At 38.4% G+C, this 24,430-nt stretch overlaps 1 protein-coding gene across 1 annotated transcript; it reads right to left on the reverse strand.

The window, feature by feature from the left end:
- Positions 1-1,247: 1,247 nt before the first annotated feature.
- Positions 1,248-18,882, reverse strand: TMEM106B (transmembrane protein 106B). Its single transcript, XM_024767158.1, has 8 exons — positions 18,678-18,882; positions 16,171-16,392; positions 13,011-13,074; positions 8,754-8,913; positions 4,194-4,334; positions 3,888-3,937; positions 3,078-3,131; positions 1,248-2,342 (listed from the first exon to the last, which is right to left on the reverse strand). The coding sequence occupies exons 2-8, from the start codon at positions 16,388-16,390 to the stop codon at positions 2,204-2,206; spliced, it is 828 nt and encodes a 275-aa protein (XP_024622926.1). The 5' UTR covers positions 16,391-16,392; positions 18,678-18,882; the 3' UTR covers positions 1,248-2,203.
- Between the last annotated feature and the right edge of the window lie 5,548 nt (positions 18,883-24,430).

Raw genomic sequence — 24,430 nt, forward strand, 5'->3', positions numbered from 1 at the left:
AGGAAAATAAATCAGGATTGATTTTTGAAGGAGGCATATCTGAAGAATGATTTTGAAGAAATGGGACATAAGGGCAGGTGAGAACAAAACATGATAAAAAAATTTTTAACAATGTTTGATTTTTACACAGTCACTGAAATACTGTTATCTCTAAGGCATTAGCTAAATGAGAAACTAGACAGGTTACTGTCAGGTATGTAGAAACAGAGCTAGAAGCCTTAATATAGGTGATTGCTGAAGATACAGGAGTAGAAATTTTGAGGCAGAAGAGGGTCTGGATACTACTCATTAAAAGATATCAAAAGATAGGAGAATGAGAAAAAATGAAATGAGAATGACATGAAAAATACAAATAGAACACACACATTAGAAAAGTGCAATTTCAAGGAGAAGGGGAGTAGTCAAAAAACATAGCAGAAAAAATATTAAAGATTGGGTTGGACTACAAAATCCATAATAAATTTAAAGGGGTGATTTTAGTTTAATAGTAAGGATGGATGAGTTAGCGATGGATTAAGGGAAGACTAAGTAGTTAAAAAAAAAAAGAAGTTAGTGCATTTCACCCATTTAAATGTTCACTGAGGAAAACTTAGAGAAAGTAATATGAAAGCTAAGTAAGGGGACTGAGTAGGTTTAAAGGCAGAAAGGAGGGCTTCATTAGCTCTAACTAATTAAATAAAGCTCATGTTCTATAGTTGAGAGAGTCAGACTTACAATAAGAATGTTTCAGACCCATGTTAGGCACTTTGGGAGTAAGGAGAGGGGTAACCTGATCTCTGTCACTAGGGAACATAGGAAACTACTCTCAAGCCACTTACTGTTTTTGGTATCACAGTCAGCCCCCATGCTCAGTGGTAGGTATTTAAAAGGTACTCAGAATGTGGTAACCAAAAAGGCAAAAGGCCCAAATGCAAAATGGTATTAAAAATATAAAATAGCAAAATGAATAAGTCAATAATTTACACTTGAAAACAATTTTAAATAAAATCCAAACCAAAAGTAGAAACCTTTAAAAATGTAACTGCTAGGGGCATGATATCCATGATGTGCAAAGTAATTTTTAAAAGCATAATATAGGTTTTATTTTGCTATAGCCACCGTAATTTAATAACAGGATTTCTTGGATAATTTTACCAAAGAAATAACTTCCTCCTCTAAAACATTCATAAAATTGATCATTTGGGTACCTAACAGTTCTGAAAAGTAAGTGTATTCATAATTCTTTAGTATGAAAAGCAACATTAAAAAAAGTAGAGCATCAAAATATTTTATTTCAAATCTATGTTATGCCTGATCTAATATGTAATTGGAAACATACATTCTAGAGGTTCTGAATATCATTTTCCTTTCTTTACAAATTTTTATGAGCAACTTACTATATTTTAAATCTGTATCACTTTATTTGACATTTATTAAAGCTACATAAAAGCCATGCAGAATTTATTTACAATACTGTACATTAAATGATGTTTGAAGATTACATAAAAATTTCACACAACTATAACTAACATGGAAAGACATGTGAAACACATTATTTAGGGGTTTTAAAAAATTTTAGGTACAGAATTCTGCAAAGATTATTTTGGTTTATTAAGTGTTACGCAAGCAATAGCTTGAAGTAAGACTGACAAAAACATGCAAATGAGTAGATTTCAAAATGAAAAAATAAAAACATTTAGCTAAAAGCTAAAATAGTATATAGCTGAAATACTACCAAGTAGCAAAGGGAATTTATAAAACAGGAAAAAAAAAAAAGGTTACTCTTTAAATGTCTTCATGAATAGGCCCACAGTAATTTTCTATAAAAACATTCAGAAATAAAGTTTCTCAAATTATGTTCATCACATAATTATATTCATCACAAATCATCAATTATGTTTTCAGTAGTAATTAGAGCTATGAATTTTAAATAATTATTTATCCTGTAGGAGAAGTCTTAGTTTTCCCCTTTGGGGACCAGGAACAAAGAAAACCAATCAGTAAATTTAGATTCAAGTAAAAGATCCTGGTACAAATATCATGAACACAGAGTAGAGAGTTGTAATGACCTACAAGTCCACATACTCTTAGCTGTACTTTTAAAACAGAAGTGTAAACTTTAGGTTGTTCAATTTAAGATCTCCTATCAGGAAGTAAGTACCTCATCCTTCAGAGTTTGGAAAATGTCAATAGGTATTTCTTCTCCAGGTGCATCTCTCAGTTTTCACTGCTGTGGCTGAAGTACATTTAGATATTCAGACTGCCCCAACTGATAAGTTGTGTTCCTTCCACAATCAACGTACTGGTACCTCTCCTGGGATATCTGTTCTGAGTGTCCAAAGTAAGTTGTTGTTACAGTAACTCTAAAAACAAAATAAATGGGGAGAAACACTGAAGAGTTATATATTAAAAAAGCTTTCTAAAGTGACAACACTTTATATATCAAAATTCTCTCCAGGGAGAGATTATTTGATTAATGATAACTTAATATTGTGGACATGGGCCTTTTAGGGAATATTTCCCCAATAGACAACAGGAATGCTGGCTGAGAAAGCCCTATCCAAAAATAATTATATACAAAAATGTATTTTTTCAAAACACCAATCTTTAATTAAAAATACATTTAGTTCAGTGCACTTTTAAAAATAATCACACAGTTCTCTCATCAGAGGAAAAGGTTAATCAAATGTTAGCTAATGGCCCAAATACCCAACCTATAACCTACAGTGTTTTCATGGCTTAGGATAACACCCGATTTGCAAACCAATAACATTCCTGGTCTTCACTACTGTTACTGCCGACCACAGGCAGCAAGGAATTGGGTGTTGAGCTCATCCTTCTCTCTATCCCAATTTCTACCATTTTCCCAAGTTCTTGCAAGGTTCAGATTCACTATTTAGCAGCTGTGTGATCCTTCACTACTCCTCTGAGCTCCCATTTCCTCATGTGTAAAGTGGGATACTATTTACTTCACCTCATTGCACTCCTGTAAGGCTTAAAACCCAAATGAGACAGCATTTATAAATATGTGTATACTTTAAGCCAATGTTATAAAGTTTTTAAACAAAGAACCTCTCAAAAAAAAAATTTGTACTTACTGCATCATGAGTACTATGTTATGCACTTTGATGGATGTCAGTGTACAGAAATCACTGTTAAAGAAAAAACAATGTGAATAAATACAAACTGACATTATAAATTTAAAATAGTTTAATTACAGTTCCTCTTCCTATGTTAAAGCTAACAGAAATACTATTAAAAGATATAATAAATAAGCATTTAATGGTTGAGCATTTTCTGTATCTCAAATGATGATTAATATTTTCATGGCTTCTTATTCTATGCCTTCATACTACAGCAGTTGTAGAGTTGTCTACTTATTATTTTTACTTTTTGTTTACCTTTTGAAATTTTAGTAGCCAGTTTATTAGTTACTCAGAAATTCTATATCAAGCTGACATCAAAAGATGATAAAAATTTATCACTATTTTTTACTTAACAAGAGCTAATAATCATTTAGACCTAATTTAAAAGCTTTACAACTTCAAACCAGCAATAGAGTTCTAAACATCATTAGCATTTTTAGTCCTCCTATACTAAATCAGAAACAAATACTAGAATATGTGAGATTATGATTCTCATAACATAGTAAATAAAAAGTGCCATGGTGTATATGATCCTAATTCTGAAAATAAAATTATGTGTATACATATATATACATTAACATTATACATGTTGAAAGGGGAAAAGAGAAGAACAGAGATGATCAGAGGCCGGAAGGAATATTCCAAAATGTGGTCTTGTCACTTCTAAGATGATGGGAAATTAAACATATATATATATTCACACCTACACATACTTACTCTTTATAATTTAATGAGAGAAAATAATTAAAAATCAGAACTTACAACATATAACTCATTTCTTCTGCTATGATAGTAGGTACTGTATAATCAATCTGAAAGGCAAAAATTAAAAATAAATCAATAGAGAACAGGATCAAAACATCAAGTATTTAGATACATTTTGTAACTTCAAAGAGTTTGGAAATTTCTCCCTTTATGGGTTTGATTCTAGGACTTTTTCTTACACATGTATGGGATACAATTCAAAGTCTAGTTCTTTAAGAAATCCCCCATCTCCCTCAAGTTAATATGATACACAAACTTGAGACTTGTTTAACTCCTCCAAAGTACTTCATGAATGAAGCTTACCTGTTTCATATCCAGTGGACCAATATTGGTAATGTTGTTTAAGCGTGCCTTTCCAATAACTGTTTTTGAAAACTGAACTTGTGCAGTGATGTTTTCAACTTCAACAGAATAATAGTTATTGTTCGTTATATTTAGTGTGTTCTGAAAAAGAAAGGAAGCACAAAATGTACACGTTATCTTAGAATAAGCATAATATGAATCAAAATTAATACAGAAGATGACTCTCCAGCTGTGGCTATGCTTAATTTATTAGGAGGAAGGAAAGTATCACCAAAAAATGTCAAGAACATTCAATGAACCAATTATATGGTTTTATGCATGAGTACTATGTTTTTTTTGTTTGTTTGTTTTGTTGTTTTGCAGTACACAGGCCTCTCACTGTTGTGGCCTCTCCTGTTGCGGAGCACAGGCTCCAGACGCGCAGGCTCAGGGGCCATGGCTCACGGGCCCAGCTGCTCCGCGGCATGTGGGATCTTCCCGGACCAAGGCACGAACCCGTGTCCTCTGCATCGGCAGGCGGAGTCTCAACCACTGCGCCACCAGGGAAGCCCATATGCATGAGTACTATGTATATAAAATGCCTACAATGAACACATACTTTTAAAAAGTAGGCCCAGAAAATGTATAGTACAAGAATACAGAAAAATGAATGTTAGAAAATGTATTTGTAGCCTTAGCAAAAATTCAATAAAAAATTCTAAAATTTCATCAAAAATTTTCTAAATGTTAACATGTACATCTTCACTGACTAAGCTACTTCCGATTCAATTAAATACAAAGACAACATTTTAAAATGTTAAACACAACATTAAATAAACTTTCTATTTAAAAAAACTGGTATTTTAACTACATGAGTAGAGATTTCTAGCAGGTCACTTTTGAGAAGAAATGGGATAGATTCAAAACTGGTTGGAAAGAAATGCAGTTGTATCATTTCTATACTTAACAGCTGGGGCCAACTTTTGCAATTCTAACTTAAAACAATTGTTTCAAATTATTTTAGAAAATAGTCAACAAAATAAAAAGGAAAAATGTTAAATCAAGAAATAACAGATAGGGCTTCCCTGATGGCGCAGCGGTTAAGAATCCACCTGGCAAGGCAGAGGACACGGGTTCAATCCCTGGCCCGGGAAGATCCCACATGCCACGGAGCAACTAAGCCTGTGCAACACAACTACTGAGCCTGCGCTCTAGAACCCGCATGCGACAACTACTGAAGCCCGAGTGCCTAGAGTCCATGCTCTGCAACGAGAAGCCACCACAATGAGAAGCCCATACACCATAATGAAGAATAGCCCCTGCTCGCCGCAACTAGAGAAAGCCCGTGCACAGCAATGAGGACGCAACACAGCCAAAAATAAACCCCACAAATTAATTTATAAAAAACAAATTTTTCTGAATTAAAAAAAAATTTTCAATCAGGTTGATTGAATACATGGATGCAGAACTAGTGGATATGGAGGGCAGACTACATGTTAATAGTCAGGCCTGGATAAAAGTAAAGATATACATTATGGTATTTTTCAAATGTCTTATAATGATAATTAAACATTTTCATAATTAGAAAGACAATAAATATTACTAAAAAAGAGTAGTAATATATACTACTCATTTTAAGAAACAAAAGTAATACGATATAATTACATTTCTCAAAATACTGATAGAAAACCTACAGAAATCTCACTTTTTTTTTTAACATCTTTATTGGAGTATAATTGCTTTACAATGGTGTGTTAGTTTCTGCTTTATAACGAAGTGAATCAGTTATACATATAAGTGCCACATCTTCTTTATCCATTCATTCAATGATGGATACTTAGGTTGCTTCCATCTCCTGGTTATTGTAAATAGAGATGCAATAAACATTTTGGTACATGACTGTTTTTGAATTATGGTTTTCTCAGGGTATATGCCCAGTAGTGGGATTGCTGGGTCATATGGAAGTTCTATTTGTAGTTTTTTAAGGAACCTCCATACTGTTCTCCAAGCACAGGCTCCTGGGAGGGGAGGTGTGGAGAGTGACCTGTGCTCGCACACAGGCTTCTTGGTGGCAGCAGCAGCGGCCTTAGCGTCTCATGGCCATCTCTGGGGTCCGCGCTGATAGCCGCAGGTCGCGCCCGTCTCTGGAGCTCCTGTAAGCAGCCCTCTTAATCCCCTCTCTTTGCGCATCAGGAAACAAAGAGGGAAGAAAAAGTCTCCTGCCTCTTCGGAAGGTCCAGACTTTTTTCCCTGACTCCCTCCCAGCTAGCAGTGGTGCACTAACCCCTTCAGGCTGTGTTTACGCCACCAGTCCTGTCCCTGCAATCCAACTGAAGCCTGAGCCTCATCTCCCAGCCCCCGCCCACCCCAGTGGGTGAGCAGGCAAGCCTCTTGGGCTGGTGAGTGCCGGTCAGAACTGACCTGTGCAGGAATCTCTCCACTTTGCCCTCTGCACCCCTGTTGCTGTGCTCTCCTCCGCGGCTCCAAAGCTTTCCCCCTACGCCACCCGCAGTCTCCGCCCGCAAAGGGGCTTCCTAGTGTGTGGAAACGTTTCCTCCTTCACAGCTCCTTCCCACTGGTGCAGGTCCCGTCCCTATTCTTTTGTCTCTGTTTATTCTTTTTTCTTTTGCCCTACCCAGGTACGTGGGGAGTTTCTTGCCTTTTGGGAGATCTAAGGTCTTCTGCCAGCGTTCAGTGGGTTTTCTGTAGTTGTTCCACGTGTAGATGTATTTCTGATGTATCTGTGGGGAGGAAGGTGATCTCCGCGTTTTACTCTTCCGCCATCTTCACCCCGTGAGAAATCTCAGCTTTTTTCTCACTGTCATCCAGTTAAACCTAATGTTTATCTATATAATAAACCTATTTCCTATTTAATGTTCACACTTTCTCAATTTAGTCAAGTACTAGTACCCCTAAAAGTGGGAATTCCTGAATAATTATTTAAAATAAAGTAAGATATTTACATTTAAATATACTTTCTGGTATCTAAAAGGACCCAGCACATAATTTTTATTACTTTTCATTATAAATTTACAGTTATTTAATACTAAAACAGACTCTGGAGGTTGGCCAAAAATATCCACCCACTGTTTTAAACCCCACAGAAAAAGGGAAAATTTGTTCCTTTTTCCAAATGGCTGTTACAGTGGAAAAATACCCAACGATAATTCCCCAGTGATAGGAAATGATTTACAATTAGTACTGTGTTATGTTTTATGCATATATATTTTTTCCATGTATATAGTTTTTTTTTCGGCTGCGCAGTGCAGCTTGTGGGATCTTTTTTAAAAAATATTTATTTATTTAGGCTGTGCCAGGTCTTCGTTGCGGCACGTGGGATCTTTAGTTGCGGCATGCAGGCTTCTTAGTGGCAGCACGTGGACTTCTTAGCTGTGGCATGCATGAGGGATCTAGTTCCCTGACCAGGGATCAAACCTGGGCCCCTTCTGCATTAGGAGTTCAGAGTCTTACCCACTGGACTACCAGGGAAGTCCCAGCTTGTGGGATCTTAGTTCCCCAACCAGGGATGGAACCTGGGCCCTCAGTAGTGAAAAAGGAGAGTCCTAACCACTGGACTGCCAGAGAATTCCCAGGATTTAAAAAATTTTTTGTGTGTTTTTTTAAAGGTTGACAACGTTTGACAGTATGCCATGAGGATAAATGAATTCATGGGAGTTCTTTTTTTCCTATAATTAAGTAGTAATTCCACTTTAACATACATTCCATTTCACTTCCTGTCCCTGTAAATCCCCCTCCTCCCAACCAGCACCACAGGCATCTCTACCTCAACCTGAAGCATACCAACCACCTCTTTGAGGAAAACCAACTGAAGTCCAATATCTCTCTTCCAAACAAATCACTGCCACACAGATGTACCTTAAAGCCTGAAGCAACATATATATTCCTTTTTAATAATACGGTGGTTTGCAAACCATGCTTTTTTCAAATAAATGTTAACATGTAAAACAGGTACAAGACCTTCTCTGAGGTGTTTGTTTGTTTGCTTGTTTGTTTTCAAGTGTGGGAAGGCTGTAGAGTCCTAAAAACCACTGTCCTGAGAAACACAGATTTTCACACATACTAATTTGCAAGAGAAATCATTCACTTGTTCTCTACCTTTTAAAACAAAGGAATGGTCTGTTAAAGACGGCAAAAATTGTGTTTCACAAAACACAAGGAAATGAAAATGTTACATGTATAACATGTATTGAACTAACTATGTTAACATCTGGCTAGAAGCTATTCAGAGTCAAATGCTGAAAAGTAAATAGATTGTAATTACTTTTTTCCCAGTAATTAATTGTTTTGTTTATTTTACCCTCCCAAAGGCATCTTCAAATGCGAAATGATTCTGAATACACAGAATTTGCCAATTTGCCATTTTCAGCAGAATCAGAAATGACAGAAAAGGTCAATATAGCAGACATACAGAAAGAAAACTGAGTGTTACCTTTAATGTTCTCTCAATAAGGACAAAGGTGCTGCTTAACATGATAAAAGAATGAAGTCAGGGCATCCCTGGTGGTGCAGTGGTTGAGAGTCCGCCTGCCGATGCAGATTTTAATATAAATATGTACTTACCGTGATATTTAAATATATTGTACGCTTTGGAACATCATAACTGACGTATGCCGATTTTACACCAATGTATTTCACGTCGATAGAGCGAGGGAAAAGGAAAAACACAGCCAGTCCAGAAAGAAGCAGACAGACAAACACAGAAGCCATCACATACAGTTTTCTGAAAAGGAAAATGGAATATTTAAATATACATGCATCAAAAATTACATAATGAAACATTTAGAGAAGACATTTTCATTTTGAATTTTTCCCCTTTTATACCAGCAGGAAAAGATGTATGATTTTTACCAAATTTTTACATTATAAAAGTATTGAACAGAGTTAGTTTGGAATCTATTAAGTGTTAAAATGGTCTCCTTAAAAGACATATTTACCTTTTTGGAGACTAGGATTTCAGGCTTATTATAGATAGAACATTTACTGTGGTGATTCCCAAACCAGGCTGCTCATCAGAATCAAGCTGGGGAGCTTTATAAAAGTATAGATTTCAAGACTCCCTGATGAATTCACTGAAGCAGAATTTTCACATATGAGTTTTGGCATTATATGATTCCCTAAAGTCACTGCTCATCAGAACCACCTATGAAGCCCTTAAAAATGTAATGACATAACCATATGCCTCATCAATCTCACTAAGACAGTCTGTTTTGAGCTTCCTCACCCGAAAGTATTTATGTACTCCTTTTTACTTATTTTTAAAATAAATTATTTATTTTTGGCTGCATTGGGTCTTCGTTGGTGCGCATGGGCTTTCTCTAGCTGCGGTGAGCAGGGGCTACTCTTCTTTGTGGTGCACAGGCTCCTCATTGCAGTGGCTTCTCTTGCTGTGGAGCACAGGCTTTAGGCGCGTGGGCTTCAGTAGTTGCAGCATGCGGGCTCAGTAGTTGTGGCTCATGGGCTCTAGAGCGCAGGCTCAGTAGTTGTGGCGCATGGGCTTAGTTGCTCCACAGCATGTGGGATCTTCCCGGACCAGGGCTCCAACCCGTGTCTCCTGCATTGGCAGTAAGATTCTTAACCACTGTGCCACCAGGGAAGTCCCTGTACTCCTTTTTAAAAATATTGTTTACATTAATCATGTCTGCTTTGAAGATGCTGCTAAACTGTTTCTTTAAAATCAAGAAAGGGGATATTATTATGCAGAGATAAGACAAGGAAAAAAAAAAAAAAACTCGCGTGGCTTTGCTATTCATCTACCTCCCAGATGGAAGTGTTTCTCTTCCATCTCTCACTCTTTATTTCCATAGATGAAAACTGCCTCTTATCTTTAGGTTTACCAACAAAACTAGAGTTTCAAGACACTGCAGTTGGCCCTCCAGTATTTGTGGGTTTCTAATCCCTGAATTCAACCAACCATGGATCAAAATTTCCCTCTATGGTTGGTTGAATCTACAGATTTGAAACCTCAGATGTGGAGGGTCGACTGTACTATGCCATTTTATATGAGGGACCTGAGCATCAGCAGATTTTGGTATATGCAAGGGCTCCTGGAAGCAATCTCCTCATGGACACTCAGGGATGAAAGAATTTCCCTGGTTTCTCCAATAAACAGCACTCTGTCAAAGCCCATAGCACCCTTCTTTTGGCTTCTTTTTCTGTCTTGCATGTCACTTAGTTTATCTTTTCCTTAGATTCTAGCCATCCAAAAAATTCTTGTTTTATCGTTTCCTCCATCCTCTCTTCCCTAAAGAGAGATTTGTACCTAAATGCCCTGATGGATCTCATCTTATCCCTCACAACAGTTATTTCAAGTACTTCTTGCAGATGTTTTATAAATGTTTCTGAGTATTTTAAGTTGTCCAAGTTAAGAAAAGAGAGCAAAATTATTTATCAAAAAACAAAATAGGGCTTCCCTGGTGGCGCAGTTGTTGAGAGTTCGCCTGCCGATGCAGGGTACACGGGTTTAGGCCCTGGTCCGGGAAGATCCCACGTGCCGCAGAGCGGCTGGGCCGGTGAGCCATGGCCGCTGAGCCTGCGCATCCGGAGCCTATGCTCCGCAATGGGAGAGGCCACAACAGTGAGAGGCCCGTGTACCGCAAAATAAAATAAAATAAAATAAAACAAACAAAAATTCACTAAATCATTACTACTTGACCTGTACTGCTGTCTGGAGCAAAGAGAGAAGTTCCCACTCACTCACTCTGGACTTCCAACTTGAGTAGGGTGGTGATCACTACCGGATTACCTAACAGGTAGTTTAAACACACACTTATACTGCCCATTATACACCAAAACACCTTAAAAAGGTATAAAAAGAGTTTAAAAATCATGATAAAAATGTGAACATTGTTGGATTTTTTTACACTTTAGTGTTTTTATTTCTCATGGGCAGGTGAGCCCACCACACTCTGGTACCTAGGGCCTGTAAGTCAGCTCTAGGTGTGAATATATGAATCAGTATTCTAAATTACCTTGTGCCCAAAGCTTACAGCCATAACAAATATTACTAAACCTGGTGGGACAATAAAATAACATTCCACTTAGTATTTCATACCAAATTGAAAAATTGGCTAGTTCACTGATGAAGTACATAGATCTCTATTACAAAACTCATCAGTAATAATTTTTCTTATGGCTCTAGGGACAGTAACAGAATCCTGCAAAGTATACAGTACTGATGAAGTTATGAAGGCTGTGTGGTTTATTTGGACTCAAGTTACAATTCTATATCTGCCATTTCATATTTGTAACATTTTAGGTAATTTACTCTTTTCCTCCATTTTAAAACCTGTAGGTTTGTTTTGAGGATTAAATGACATAGCTAAAGTATGGAGACAAAAGCAATTAATAATTTCTTGACTACCCCATCACAACTCCAACTTATAAAGAACCACAGTTTTCCCAAAATATTATAATTTTACTACATATTGAGAGTTACTGTTTTTTATTACAAATTTGAAACTCCTAAAAATTCTTGAGGAGCTTCCTATAAGTTCTCAGATTTCTTAGCTTACTACAGGTGCCAGGATCTGGTCCTTGTTATTTTCTCTAGCCTCATCTGTACCACTTTCCCACAGCGCTGTTTACTTTAGCCATACATCTGAAGGCTGGACCACTCCTCTGGCCCTTTCAGGTGCTACTCCCTCTGCTTGTTAGGGTTAGAAAATTAACCCTAATTTCTTGCACATTCATAACTGTCTATATATTATATAATAAAGGGTCAGACTGACTGTTTATAAACTGCTGGGTTCATTTTCTTTCCATGATGACTTAGACATGCTGTTCTACTGCTTATGTGTTTAAAGCATTGTGGTCAAGAAGTAACATGCCAATCTGATTTTCTATCCCTTATAAATTAATCGAGCCTTTGCTTGGATGCTCAAAGGGGCTTTTCAGTTTTCTCCTTTGAAGTCCAGTAATTTCACTAAGAAGGTTGATTATTTCCAAAATTATGCTATGTCTTTTCTTTTTTTAAACTTTTTAAAAAAATATTTACTTATTTATTTGGCTGTGCCGGGTCTTAGTTGTGGCACGCAGGATCTTCTTGCCTCATGCGAGATCTAGCTCCCTGACCAGGGATCAAACCTGGGCCCCCTGCATGGGGGGCACAGAGACTTAGCCACTGGGCCACCAGGGAAGTCCTTGTCTTTTTTTTTTGAAGATGTTGGGGGGTAGGAGTTTATTAATTAATTAATTAATTTTTGCTGTGTTGGGTCTTCATTTCTGTGCAAGGGCTTTCTCTAGTTGTGGCAAGCGGGGGCCATTCTTCATCGCAGTGCGCGTGCCTCTCACTGTCGCGGCCTTTCTTGTTACAGAGCACAGGCCCCAGACGTGCAGGCTCAATAGTTGTGGCTCACGGGCCCAGTTGCTCCACGGCATGTGGGATCCTCCCAGACCAGGGATCGAACCCGTGTCCCCTGCATTGGCAGGCAGACTCTCAACCACTGCGCCACCAGAGAAGCACAAGTCCTCGTCTTTTCAATATGTGGATTCACGTATTGCTTTACTTCAGGGAAGTGATCTTGAATTAAATGTTTGCTATTTGTTCAGTTTGCCTCCTTTGATTTTCTTCAGGGACTCCAATTACATCTATGCTCAATTTCCTTGGCTTGTGTTCTACACCATTTCTCTCAAGTACTTTTCAAGAACTTACCACAATCAGGAATCCTTTTTTTATTTAATGACATAAAGTATATGATGGTATAACTTAACAACCTGATAGCATTTTTCCTTTGAATAGTTTTAATTAAAATATTTACTTATACATAATATAAAAAGCAAAAAATACAAAAAAACTGCCATTTTCTTATAATCACTTACGTTCTTCTTGGCCTTAATCTCTGATCACTGTATGGAATTAATGCCACCAGTTGGTTTTCTTGTCCTAAAAGTAAAAGAATTAGATTTAGAAATTTATTAACATGATTAATTAAAAATATAGTGGTTCCTCATCAAAGTCTGGTTTGGAAAGACCAGACTACTACCTGGTTCTCATCTCATTCCTTTAGTAAAATGCTCTCAACATCTTCAAAAATTATCTAGTAGCAGCTGAGTTCCAAAGCAGATATTGTGTTTTTTCATACCTAGATTTCTAGCTAACAAAAATATTATAAAGAATGAGAAAGAGTAACTCTTTCTTCCACTGAGAAAAAAAATCTAAAAAGTCCCAGCTTTCAGAAGATCTGAATTTACCAGGCCTTCCTTCACCCAGTTTTCTATTCCCCACAGTTTTCCATTAAGACTTCAATTTGATTATCTGAATGAGAGCAGAAGAAACATTTTGTTACCGCTGTCCTGAAACCCCTATAACTGCAGAGGTTCCTACACTATCTCCCCTGAAAACCAAAACTGACACATATTAAGTCTCATGCTCCAAGAACCCCTATTTATACACAGTCTTCCAGGACTCTTTCAGGTCACACACCTCTCCACATTAAGTCACTTCAAAATTCAGTATTTCTTTCTTGGGTTGAGCATTATCCGTATGCTTTAATGGATAAATGGACTTTTAAATGCCAATTTTCCAATCTTATCACAACTTGGCTCTTTGTATTAACTATCAAAGCACCGCAGTCAAGTTCTCTTTTAAAGCTTTCCATAATACTTTCATTACTCCTCCCTGCTCCCTCCACAAGTCCCCCCTCATCTACACTCCCCCTACCATACCCACATATATATAATATGTATGTGTGTGTGTGTGTGTGTGTGTGTGTACATATCCTATCTTGTTTGGTGGTATTCATCTGTCTAAACTGCAACTGGTTAAAACCAACCCTTTGGCGACTGTGCCTATATCCACACAGCTAAAAGTAGATAAAGAAACACAAACAACTATGCTCACTAGTCTCATTTAGATTACTATCTCAAGTGGCCCTTAATAATGCCACCTATATTTCTCTAGTTCATACTCTCAATCTGGGGAATTCCCTGGTGTTCCAGTCGTTAGGACTCTGTACTTTCACTGCCGTAGGGCTGGATGCGATCCCTGGTCAGGGATCCCGCAAGCCGTGTGGCACAGCCCCCAAAAAAAGTCATACTCTTAATCTGACTCTCCCAAACTACAATTTCGTAACTTCCACTTTCTCTTCAAACCTCCAATATCTTCTCCCCTATCCTTACTCTCAGCTCATGATGTGGCAAAGAGAACTTCCACAAGCTACGACCACATCTACCCACCCACCCACTTGCCTCTGTGTCCATATACTCTACCTTCCCTTCTACTGCTGGGAGCAAATTGCCCATGCTTCTCTGGAGGAGCAGCCCTCTGCCTTGTGCACTAGATCTAATAATTGTCCTCTGTTGCCTGCATTAACAATGTTTTCTCTATGGAAAAATCTCATCAGCATACAAACATATTATTCATTCCATCTTTAAAAAATTCTTCTCCTGATGTATAGCCCCCTCTAGCTACCACCTCTCTTCTCTCCTTTTCCTCTGAAACAGCAAAACTCCTCAAAAAAGCTATTTTCTGACTATAACTTTGCTCCTTCTATGCACTCCTGATCCTACTCTACACATGCTATACATTCTTTTGCAGACTACCAAAACTGCTCTTTTAAAGGTGGCCTCTAAATCACCAAATCCCATGGCCAGTTCTCAGTCCTCACATTACTTGATCAGGTCTAACACAGTTGATCAATCTCTCCTCTACCAAGGAGTATATCTTCTTCATTTATCTTCTAAGACACCACAGACAAAGGGATTTCCTACTTCTACTCTAGCTGCTCTTTTTAGTGTCCTTTGCTAATTCTTTCTCATGTCACTGACCCAAAATGTTGCAATGCCCCAATGTTCAGTGCTAAAGTCTCTTCTGTTTTCTATTCACATTGACAACCTTGGTGCTGTCATCCAACTCACCTGAAGTATCATCTATACACTGATGACTCCAGCCTAGGCCTTGCATCTGAATTCCAGGCCCTTATTATAACTAACTTCCTATTGAACATAGCCATTTAGATGTCAAATATGCATCTCCAAACTTACATATCTAAAATTGAGCTCCTGATCTCTCACCTGACACATACACTCAAACCTTCTTTTCTCCATTTTAATAAATGGCTACTCCATTCTTCCAGTTGCTCAGACAAAAAATACCTCTGAATTCCTCCTCAATCTTACTATCCACAATGTACATCCAGGCTGCTAAAAATGCCTACTAGCTATACCTCAAAAATATAGTATCCAGATTGCAAAAATGAGACTCCAGCCCTCTCCCTGCCTCCAGCCTGGTGCATTAATACCTGTAACAACAATAATCCTTTTATTCTCAAATACCTACTACCTCTGCAAGATAAAGCCTTATATTGTCATTTTGTCCTACCCTCGGGGTCTCTCCAGGGTCAAATATCAATTCAACCAAGCAGAAAATGAGAATAGTACAAGGTACTTTTACTATTGCTACTTATTGCCATTGCTACTAAAGTAGCCTACAAACAGCAGGTGGAGATTACTCCCTACTGACTTCCCCTATGACATGCCACAAACTGATTTTTTTTTCCTATATGGCTCATCTTCATATACCATCCCTCTTCATGTAGATCCTTTAAAAAATAACTAATTAGTGCATGACCAACTTATTATTATTCTTTAAATAACAAATCAGAAATATTAGGTCACCACATTACTTAAATTGCTCCTAACACTCAATACGGCAAGGTGACTGTGATATGACTTCTACTGATGCCAAACAGGACTAAAGTTTACAGTCAAGAGATGCTGCATATCTGCTATAATTGCAGGTGGGAAAGAAAAGATACTGGAGGTAGAAGAGTGGTTTTCATTATTGCTTTAAGACCCTAATTAAAATCTTTATGTTTGTTTCTTTGTGTCCTTTTGACTGAAGATAACTGATATGAAGTTTTAACTGTAATTCTAAGTCTTTTAAAACATAAAGGGTTGTGCTCAGACCCATGGATTTCATAGTATTTGTGCAAACACTTGGAATCATTCTTCAAAGAAAAAACAGTGCAATAACACATACCCCTAGGAATTCTTCCTGTTCCTTGACAAGTGGGGCAAGTGACACTGTCTCTTCCTGTAAATTCCACATATGGAAACTGAGAGACATCTCCACTTCTTCCATCTTCATTATGGACTTCACTATTAACCAATCCAGTCCTTATATTTTCAGTTGATGTGACTCCATCATAAGCATCTTCTTTATTTGAATGTAAAGGCAAATGAGAAAAAGACTTTCCCATGTCTAAGAAAAAAAAACATCTTACAGTAAACTTCAGTCAAGATGTATACTCAAGAACATTATAGGATATTTATACCGATCAAATTAATTTAGAACAACCTTCAAGGGAGCGTTCAAATCACTATCTGGATTAGAATTATACTCAATCAAAGTAATGTCTGAAACAAGGGAGCCATTTACTAGAGTCCAAAAGTGTTTTTCTAACAAAATATTATGAAATGATAGATCAGAGTTATGATAAGAATGGGCTTTCAAACAACATTGAAATTTGACAAAAGTCTCCACTTTCTTAGAGTTCTCTGAAAAGAAACACATGGACTTCACTTTTCTTAGAATAAAACAAAAACACATTCTACCTTTAAATCAATTAGCACTGAAGGCAAAAGTGGCTTTGGGCAGATTACAACTAGGTATCACCAGGAAATATCAAAGTAGTATTTTTCAGCCTTTTAAAATTCATGCCCCTATGTGATAAATAAAATTCCCAATCTTTCTCATCCTCACATTTCTTGCTTTAAACATTTAAATACTTGCAACAAAAAACAGCTCAAAAAACCTCCAGATTTTTCTTTCATTCAACAGTTGGTGGAGTTAAAATTATGAAATTAATATTCTAAAATATTGACTATAATTCACCAATACAAAGCAGCAAAACTTAGAACATTAATTTCAAAATTTTAGGATGACAGTATCAAAAATACAGGAGGGAAATTAAATATAAATTTAAAGACCAATAAAAATAAATAATTAGTGCTAGTACCTATATCAAAATAACCTCTGTAGATAGGTAATGCAATAACACTGCAATTTAAGCCACAATTTTAAGTATTAAAAAAACTTAAAAAGTCATATATTCTAATCAGTTGACATTCTGAGGACAAATTAACAAAGCAGGAAAGCTGAATTTAAAAATAATACATTCCTTCTCTTTCTAAATTTGACCATATATTTTTTATCAGTTCCTAAAAATAGATTATTAAAGACATTCATATAAAGAGACATATTTCTTTAAAAACTTCGAACTGATGTGAATGAGGAAAACTGACACTCAAAATAATTCAATTTATCTTATGCTATGAAGAAAAGTTTGCTTTTTAAAAGTGGCATGCCATCCATGTGTTAGGGTCACCCAAACACACTGTAAACAGCAGGATAAAAAATTATACGACTAGTAGACAAACTTAAAACTTCAGAATGATGAATAAAGATGCTGATTTTTACTATTTTTAAAAAATTTATATACACATTGCCCATTAAGTTAAAAAACGTGAATGATTTATGACTCCTAAAAATGCATTATTTTCTCTTGATTTTGTTCGAAGACATTATATGCAAGCCAAACCAATACTTGCCAGTCACAGGTGGTTCAGACTGTCCCCACATACTTTGACCTTGGGGCCTATGTGGAATATTAGATGAGCTGGAATCAATGGGCCTCAGTAGCACCCTTTTACGATCTCAGTTAACAGAGATATAGGGTGCCTCCCACTGGAATGCCTTAAGAGGGGAAAAGACACAAGGCAAGAACAAGTGGCTCTCAGTCTGGGCCTGCTTTCTATACTTATGTAACAGTTGCCTTGATACAGTTGGCCTTGGACTGGTGTTTGTTTTATCAAGGCTAATGGACAAGTGCCAGACTTCGTCAGGTACTGGGCATCCCTGCCCTCCCTACTGGATTTTCCTCAGAGCACTGCTAAGTTTTAACAACTTTTATTCTTGGAGACTCCTTAGTTTATAATAAAGAGGTGCTAGGCCCCTGTGCTCAATATTTTTATCAAAATTCCTTAATTTACTTAAAACCAACCCAAACTTTAGACTCCTTACGAAAAAAGGGAAAAAAAGTACATGACTCCACCCAATTTAAATGGGTCGTGATCTTCCGAACGAAGGAAGTCGGCGCCTTTCATAAGCTGCATCAATGAAACCCAGGATACAGCCTGCCTACTTTGGAAAGGTTAAAGATAAAATACAGGCAGTCGGGCAAGAAAACTCAAAAAGAGAAAAACCAGGGGCCACCTGGCCACTCAAGGTGTGGGGACCTGGAATCTCTCCCGTGCGCCCGGCTAGAGCCGAAGCCCGGAGCCCCTAGGCAGGAAGCTGGGCCGGGATAAGAGGTGATGACACACCTCCATAACCCAGCCCAGAGCGCCTCCCCGGTCTCCGCGCGTGTCCAGCGGCCCCGTAGCCTCCCCTCCTCCACCTCCTCATCCGGCTCGGCTCTTCCCAGGGTGCCCGCTCGGCCCCGCTCCCTAAGGGGACCTGGAGGCTGCGCGTCCCGGGTCGCTCACCGGCATGCGGGGTGCTACGCAGTCCCGAGTTGATCCGGCGCGGACAGGCCCGAAGACACGGTCACGGAGTCCTTAGTCCCGGGTGCTGGGGCTAGAGCAACGGGCCTGCAACGATGGGTCGCCGCTTGGTCCGGGTGGGGGAGGGGCGGCACAATAACCACAACAGCTGAGGCCCCTCTCTGCTGCAACCTGCGCCCGAGCCTGCGCAGAGCGCTCCCGGAGAGGAGGAGGTGTGGCCCGGAAGCGTGCACCACGCATGCGTTCTTCCTTCGTCTTCCTAAAGCTCAGAAGGGAGCTACGTAAGGTGCGTCTGTGCTTGTGCGCTCTCCGTTTTGTTACCTTGGTCTCCCAAGACTTAGAGGTGAAATTTGGCTGCCCTATCACTGGAAGATTTGAAAATACTAGTCCCCCCTCCGTTTTTCCCTGTCCGGCTATTTCCCTTTGCAGAGGGGAAAGACGTGTACTGCCTGCCTCAGCCCTGAGCTGAGCAGCCTCTTCGTCCACGCCCTTCAAGTGGTCCTGACACTCGCGACGCTGGGAAGTGAGATAAACTGGTTGGTAGACACATGTCTGGTAGCCGAAAAGTCACATATATTTTAACTTAGAACCTCTTTATTACTAGAAGGAAACAGCCGCGGTTTTGTTTTGATTGTTTTTGTTTTTGCACGTGGTGTCACCCTCCTCCCCCCCAGTGCTTAGGGAGATCCTCGCTCAAATCCCGGTGTTTCAGCTCATCGCTGTAGACTTGGGGCTACTCTCCCTAGCATTTCAAAGGGTGGGTAATCTCATGGAGAAAATGAAAATAACAATACAGAGTTGTTTTGAGGGTTAAATGAGATATTGGGAATAATTGTCAAACATGGACTAGACTCATTGCCTGCAGAGAACTTAACGTTTAATGAATGAAAGCTATTGTTACAATCACGGCCACAAGGTACACAGTAACCAAGGAAGAAAGTGATAGTAATTTATTTCTGTGTTCTGACAGGATAGGTGTGTTTGGCCAATAGAATATGAAGATATGTAAAAATAAGAAATGCAAGTCAAAAACATACAATTTAATATCAAAAATTATTACATACATGTGTAAGACAATGAGCCTTCTCACTATGTTGGTGACGATGTAAATTCATACATTTCCTGGCAAGCAGTTAGGCAATAGGTAGCAAGAGTATTAAAACTTCAAATTTTCACATCCTTTAGCCCCACAATCCCACCTTTTGGAATTTATCCTAAACCTAATGGGAACTCTAATAAGATTTCAGTACAAAGTGCATTCATTTAAATAACTTAAATGTCCAACAATGCAACGTTGGTTAAATCATTCCCTGACCTCTCCTTTTAGCCCATGTCTTCTGTTGGGACGTTAATTAAATCATTTAACCCCTCATAATTAGCCCAGGCCTTACAAAGTTGAGGAGAGGGGTGGGCATCTTTCACTAACATTGTTTGAAATTTCAGAATAAATAGTATGGCTAAAACAAATCAGAATCATGGGGAAAAAAAAAGAAAAGCAGCTTCCAAATCTATTCTGATGGTCTACGTGTATGACCCTACCTTTCATAGAATTACAAGGTTACTTAAGTATGGAATAGCCATGCAATGAGATCTTATAAAGCCTGTAAAAGTTATGTTGTAAAGATGTTTTGTTACATGAGAAGTGATGATAATAATATACCACTAAATAGAAGCAGTATGCAATAGATAATATATGAAGTATTATTAAGGCTGTAAAGTATATTCACATTTAGAACATATAGATATAAATGGAAGGAACTATACAAAATATAAACAGTCATTTGTAGTTTGAGGCTATTTTTATTTTCTCTACTATATACATTTTTTAATTAGCAAATGTTTCTATAATTTGACATGTACTATTTTTCAGTTTAAAAAAGGTATTTTTTTTTTATTTCTCATTATTCTCTCAACTAACTTTATCACTTAACTTTAAAAATTCTGTCTGGGCAGCATGTCCTCATCCAAATTACTGGAATTCACATAGGAGTGAGTCTTTCTACAAAAAGATCCCTGTAAGAAGCAATTTAGTGGCATGGTTAGGAATATAGCCTTTAGAGCCAGATTACCTGAGGATGAGCCCAGCCTGACTGGGATATATAGAGTGTGTGTAACAGTGGACAAGATACTTAACCTTCTTTATTCCTAACTTGTATTATCTGTAAAACAGAGATGGTAATAATGCCAGTCTCAATGGGTTGTAGCCAGGAGCTGACACCTTAAGTTACCTAGTAAATATTAATGACAAACTTATTGCCCTTGTAACAATGAAGTATTTTTAAAAATAGATATTAAATGCTTGATGCTTTTGCCCCTGTACTCTGATTTTCACCATTAAAGCACATTTTTTTTTCTTGGCGGTACGCGGGCCTCTCGCCGCTGTGGCCTCTCCCGCCGCGGAGCACAGGCCCCGGACGCGCAGGCCCAGCGGCCATGGCTCAGGGGCCCAGCCGCTCCGCGGCATGTGGGATCCCCCCGGACCGGGGCACGAACCTGCATCCCCCACACCGGCAGGCGGACTCCCAACCACTGCACCACCAGGGAAGCCCTAAAGCACATTTTGGAAGGAAAATTTTCTGAAAAGCTTGCAGTTGTTTGGTTAACAATGATTTCCTGAGTTCTGTTTCAGTCTCTGTGCTATCAGATATGAAGGCCATATGCTTTATTGAAGAGTCCAGGATAACTTTGTTTTTTTCTTTAATAAATTTACTTATTTTATTTACTTATTTTTGGCTGCTTTGGTTCTTCGCTGCTGTGCACGGCTTTCTCTAGTTGCAGCGAGCAGGGTCTACTCTTCGGTGTGGTGTGCGGACTTCTCATTGTGGTGGTTTCTCTTGTTGCGGAGCACAGGCTCTAGGCACGCGGGCTCAGTAGTTGTAGCGCATGGGCTTCGTTGCTCTGCGGCATGTGGGATCTTCCCCGGCCAGGGCTCAAACCCGTGTCCCCTGCATTGGCAGGCGGATTCTTAACCACTGCGCCACCAGGGAAGCCCCGAGGATAACTTTGAATAGGTGATAATTCTTCTGTAATGATTTCTGGTTATATTCACCATTGATGCTGAAGCTAAATGATTTTTCTATGTTTAATTAACTTTTGAAAACTTAGCCTTGCCTCATATTTCAGTTTTCTCTTTAATCTACTGTAATGGTAAATCACCCAAATCCTAATAGCTCTCAACCATATTGCAAAATTTACTTCAAAAGAAGTTTGCTTAAAAAAGAAGAAGAAGTTTGCTTTGAGTTTGAGACCTCTCAAACAGTGGAATCTGTTTTTACTCCCCTTGAAACTGAGTGGATTTTTGTGACCTTCCTGATGAGCAGAAAACAGCAGAAGTCACCCTCTTTGACCTCCTGTGAGGTCATAAAAGGCAGTGTTTCCACCTGGCTTTCTCTCTCTTGGGATGCTCATCCTTGGAACCTAGCCACCATCTTGTAAGGCAGCCAAGTAGCCACAGGGAGATGCCTCATGTAGGTGTTCTGGCTATCTGACCCAACTGAGGCCTCACTGATCTCTAGATACATGAGTGGGCAGGCCTTCAGATGATGACAGCACCCAGCTTTCCAGCTGGGTGACTACTACAACTGTCACCAAGTGGAGCATAGAGGACGTCCCTGTTGAGTCTTACCTAAGTTGCAGATTTATGACCAAAATAAATGTAACTCACAGTTTTAACCCACTAAGATCTAGGATGGTTTTTTATTCAGCAATAAATAACCATAACATGAGCCCATTGAAGCTCCACAACCCTTTGAGATATGTACAATCTCCCCCCTTTTTACAGATGAGAAAACTGAGGCTTAGTGAGGTGAAGCAACTTGTGTCCCACATCACACAGATAATGAGCAACACAGCTAGAATTTGAGTCAAAGTGTGTCAACCTCAGAATCCACATTCTTTGTTGATGAGATGATCAGCAGGTCAATCTAGAGGGTATAGAATGTTTGGGTTGGGAAAGAATGGGGAAAAAAAGAGAGAGACAAGCCAAAGAATGAGCTTAGAGAGGGACCAGGGGAAGCTAGAAGATATAAGCAGATTTGCCATTGGAATCAAGATCATTCAAGGCTACTCTTTTCACCAGGGTCAGCTAGGGAAGCTCCCACCTATGCAAACACCAGAAGGGAATCTGGTGCTTGGCACTCCATAGCAGGTCAGAAGGCCTGAGAGGGCTCTCTTCATCTTCCTACCTCTTCAACAGGGAACTATTGGCAAGGATGTGGAGAAAAGGGTATCCTTTTGTTCTGGTCGTGGGAGTGTATATTTGTTCAGCCACTCTGGGAAACATTATGGAGTTTCCTTAAAAGTAGAACTACCATATGATCCAGCAATCCCACTTCTTCAGTATATATATGAAGGAAAGGAAAACAGGGTCTTGAGATATCTGCACTTCCATGTTTATTGTAGCATTGCTCACAATAGCCAGAATATTTAAACAACGTAAGTGTCAATGGATGAATCAATAAACAAGATGTGGTGCATATATATGGCATATATAGACACATATATATATATACATATATATGTATACATATATATGTGTATATACATATGTATACACACACACACACACACACAAACACACAGGAATATTATTTGCCAAAGAGAAAGAAGGACGTCCTGCTGTTTGTGGCAACATGGATGGAATTTGAGGGCGTTATGCTAAGTGAAGTAAGTCAGACAGAGAAAGAAAAATACTCTATTATACCACGTTATACATGGAATTTTACAAAGCAGACTCATAGAAACAGAGACTAGGATTGTGGTTACCAGGGGTTGGGGAGTGGGAGAAAACCGAGATGTAGTACAAACTTCCAGTTACAAGATGAATAAGTTCTGGGGACCTAATGTACAGCATAGTGACTATAATTAACAATACAGTATCATATACTTGAAAGAGTAGATCTTAAATGTTCTCACCACAAAAAAGGAATGGTAATTATGTGACATGATGCAGGTGTTAGCTAATGAATGCTGTGGTTGGTATCCTTTTGCAATAAATGAGTATCAAATCAACGTGTTATACACCTTAAACTTACACAATGTTATACGTCAATTATATCTCAATAAACCTGGAAAAAAGTAAAAATAATTAAAACTAGTTAGTGACTTTAATTCATCTGAATCTTTTGTAGGATCTTTGTCTTAATCATAATTTCTAATGAGAATAATTTTAGGAGTTTGAGAAAACTATGCTGGATGAATGAATTTATTGTACCAAGCATTCTTTACATCACCTCGTTTAACTTTTTTTTTTGGCTGTGCCACTCGGCTTGTGGTATCTTAGTTCCCCGACCAGGGATTGAATCCATGCCCTCAGCAGTGAAAGTGCCGAGTCCTAACCATTAGATCACCAGGGAATTCCCACCTCATTTAACTTTTATAGAAACACTTTGTATTAGGTTCTACTATTATCCCACATCTTTATTTTTAAATAGAGGAAATAGAGGATTCAAGGTACTATGACTTATTTATGGCCACAGAGCTAGTAAATAGCAGAACTGGAACTCAGATATTCTGATTTCAAAGCCTAAACTATTAACCACCATAGCAGAATTGTATGTGTTTAACTAGAAAGATGGATTTTTGTCTGAAAAAAAGGTTAAAATACATGAGCACTGAAAGATATATGCTAATATAAAAAATAATTCTTAAACTTCATATCAGAGACTGTGATGGGAATAAAACTGCTATGGGCTCTCATGGAAGAGAATGCTAAAAGCAGCAAGAATAATTTTTTT

Source organism: Neophocaena asiaeorientalis, unplaced genomic scaffold, assembly GCF_003031525.2.
Source record: "Neophocaena asiaeorientalis asiaeorientalis breed wild unplaced genomic scaffold, Neophocaena_asiaeorientalis_V1.1 scaffold70, whole genome shotgun sequence".
NCBI classification, from domain to species: Eukaryota; Metazoa; Chordata; class Mammalia; order Artiodactyla; family Phocoenidae; genus Neophocaena; species Neophocaena asiaeorientalis.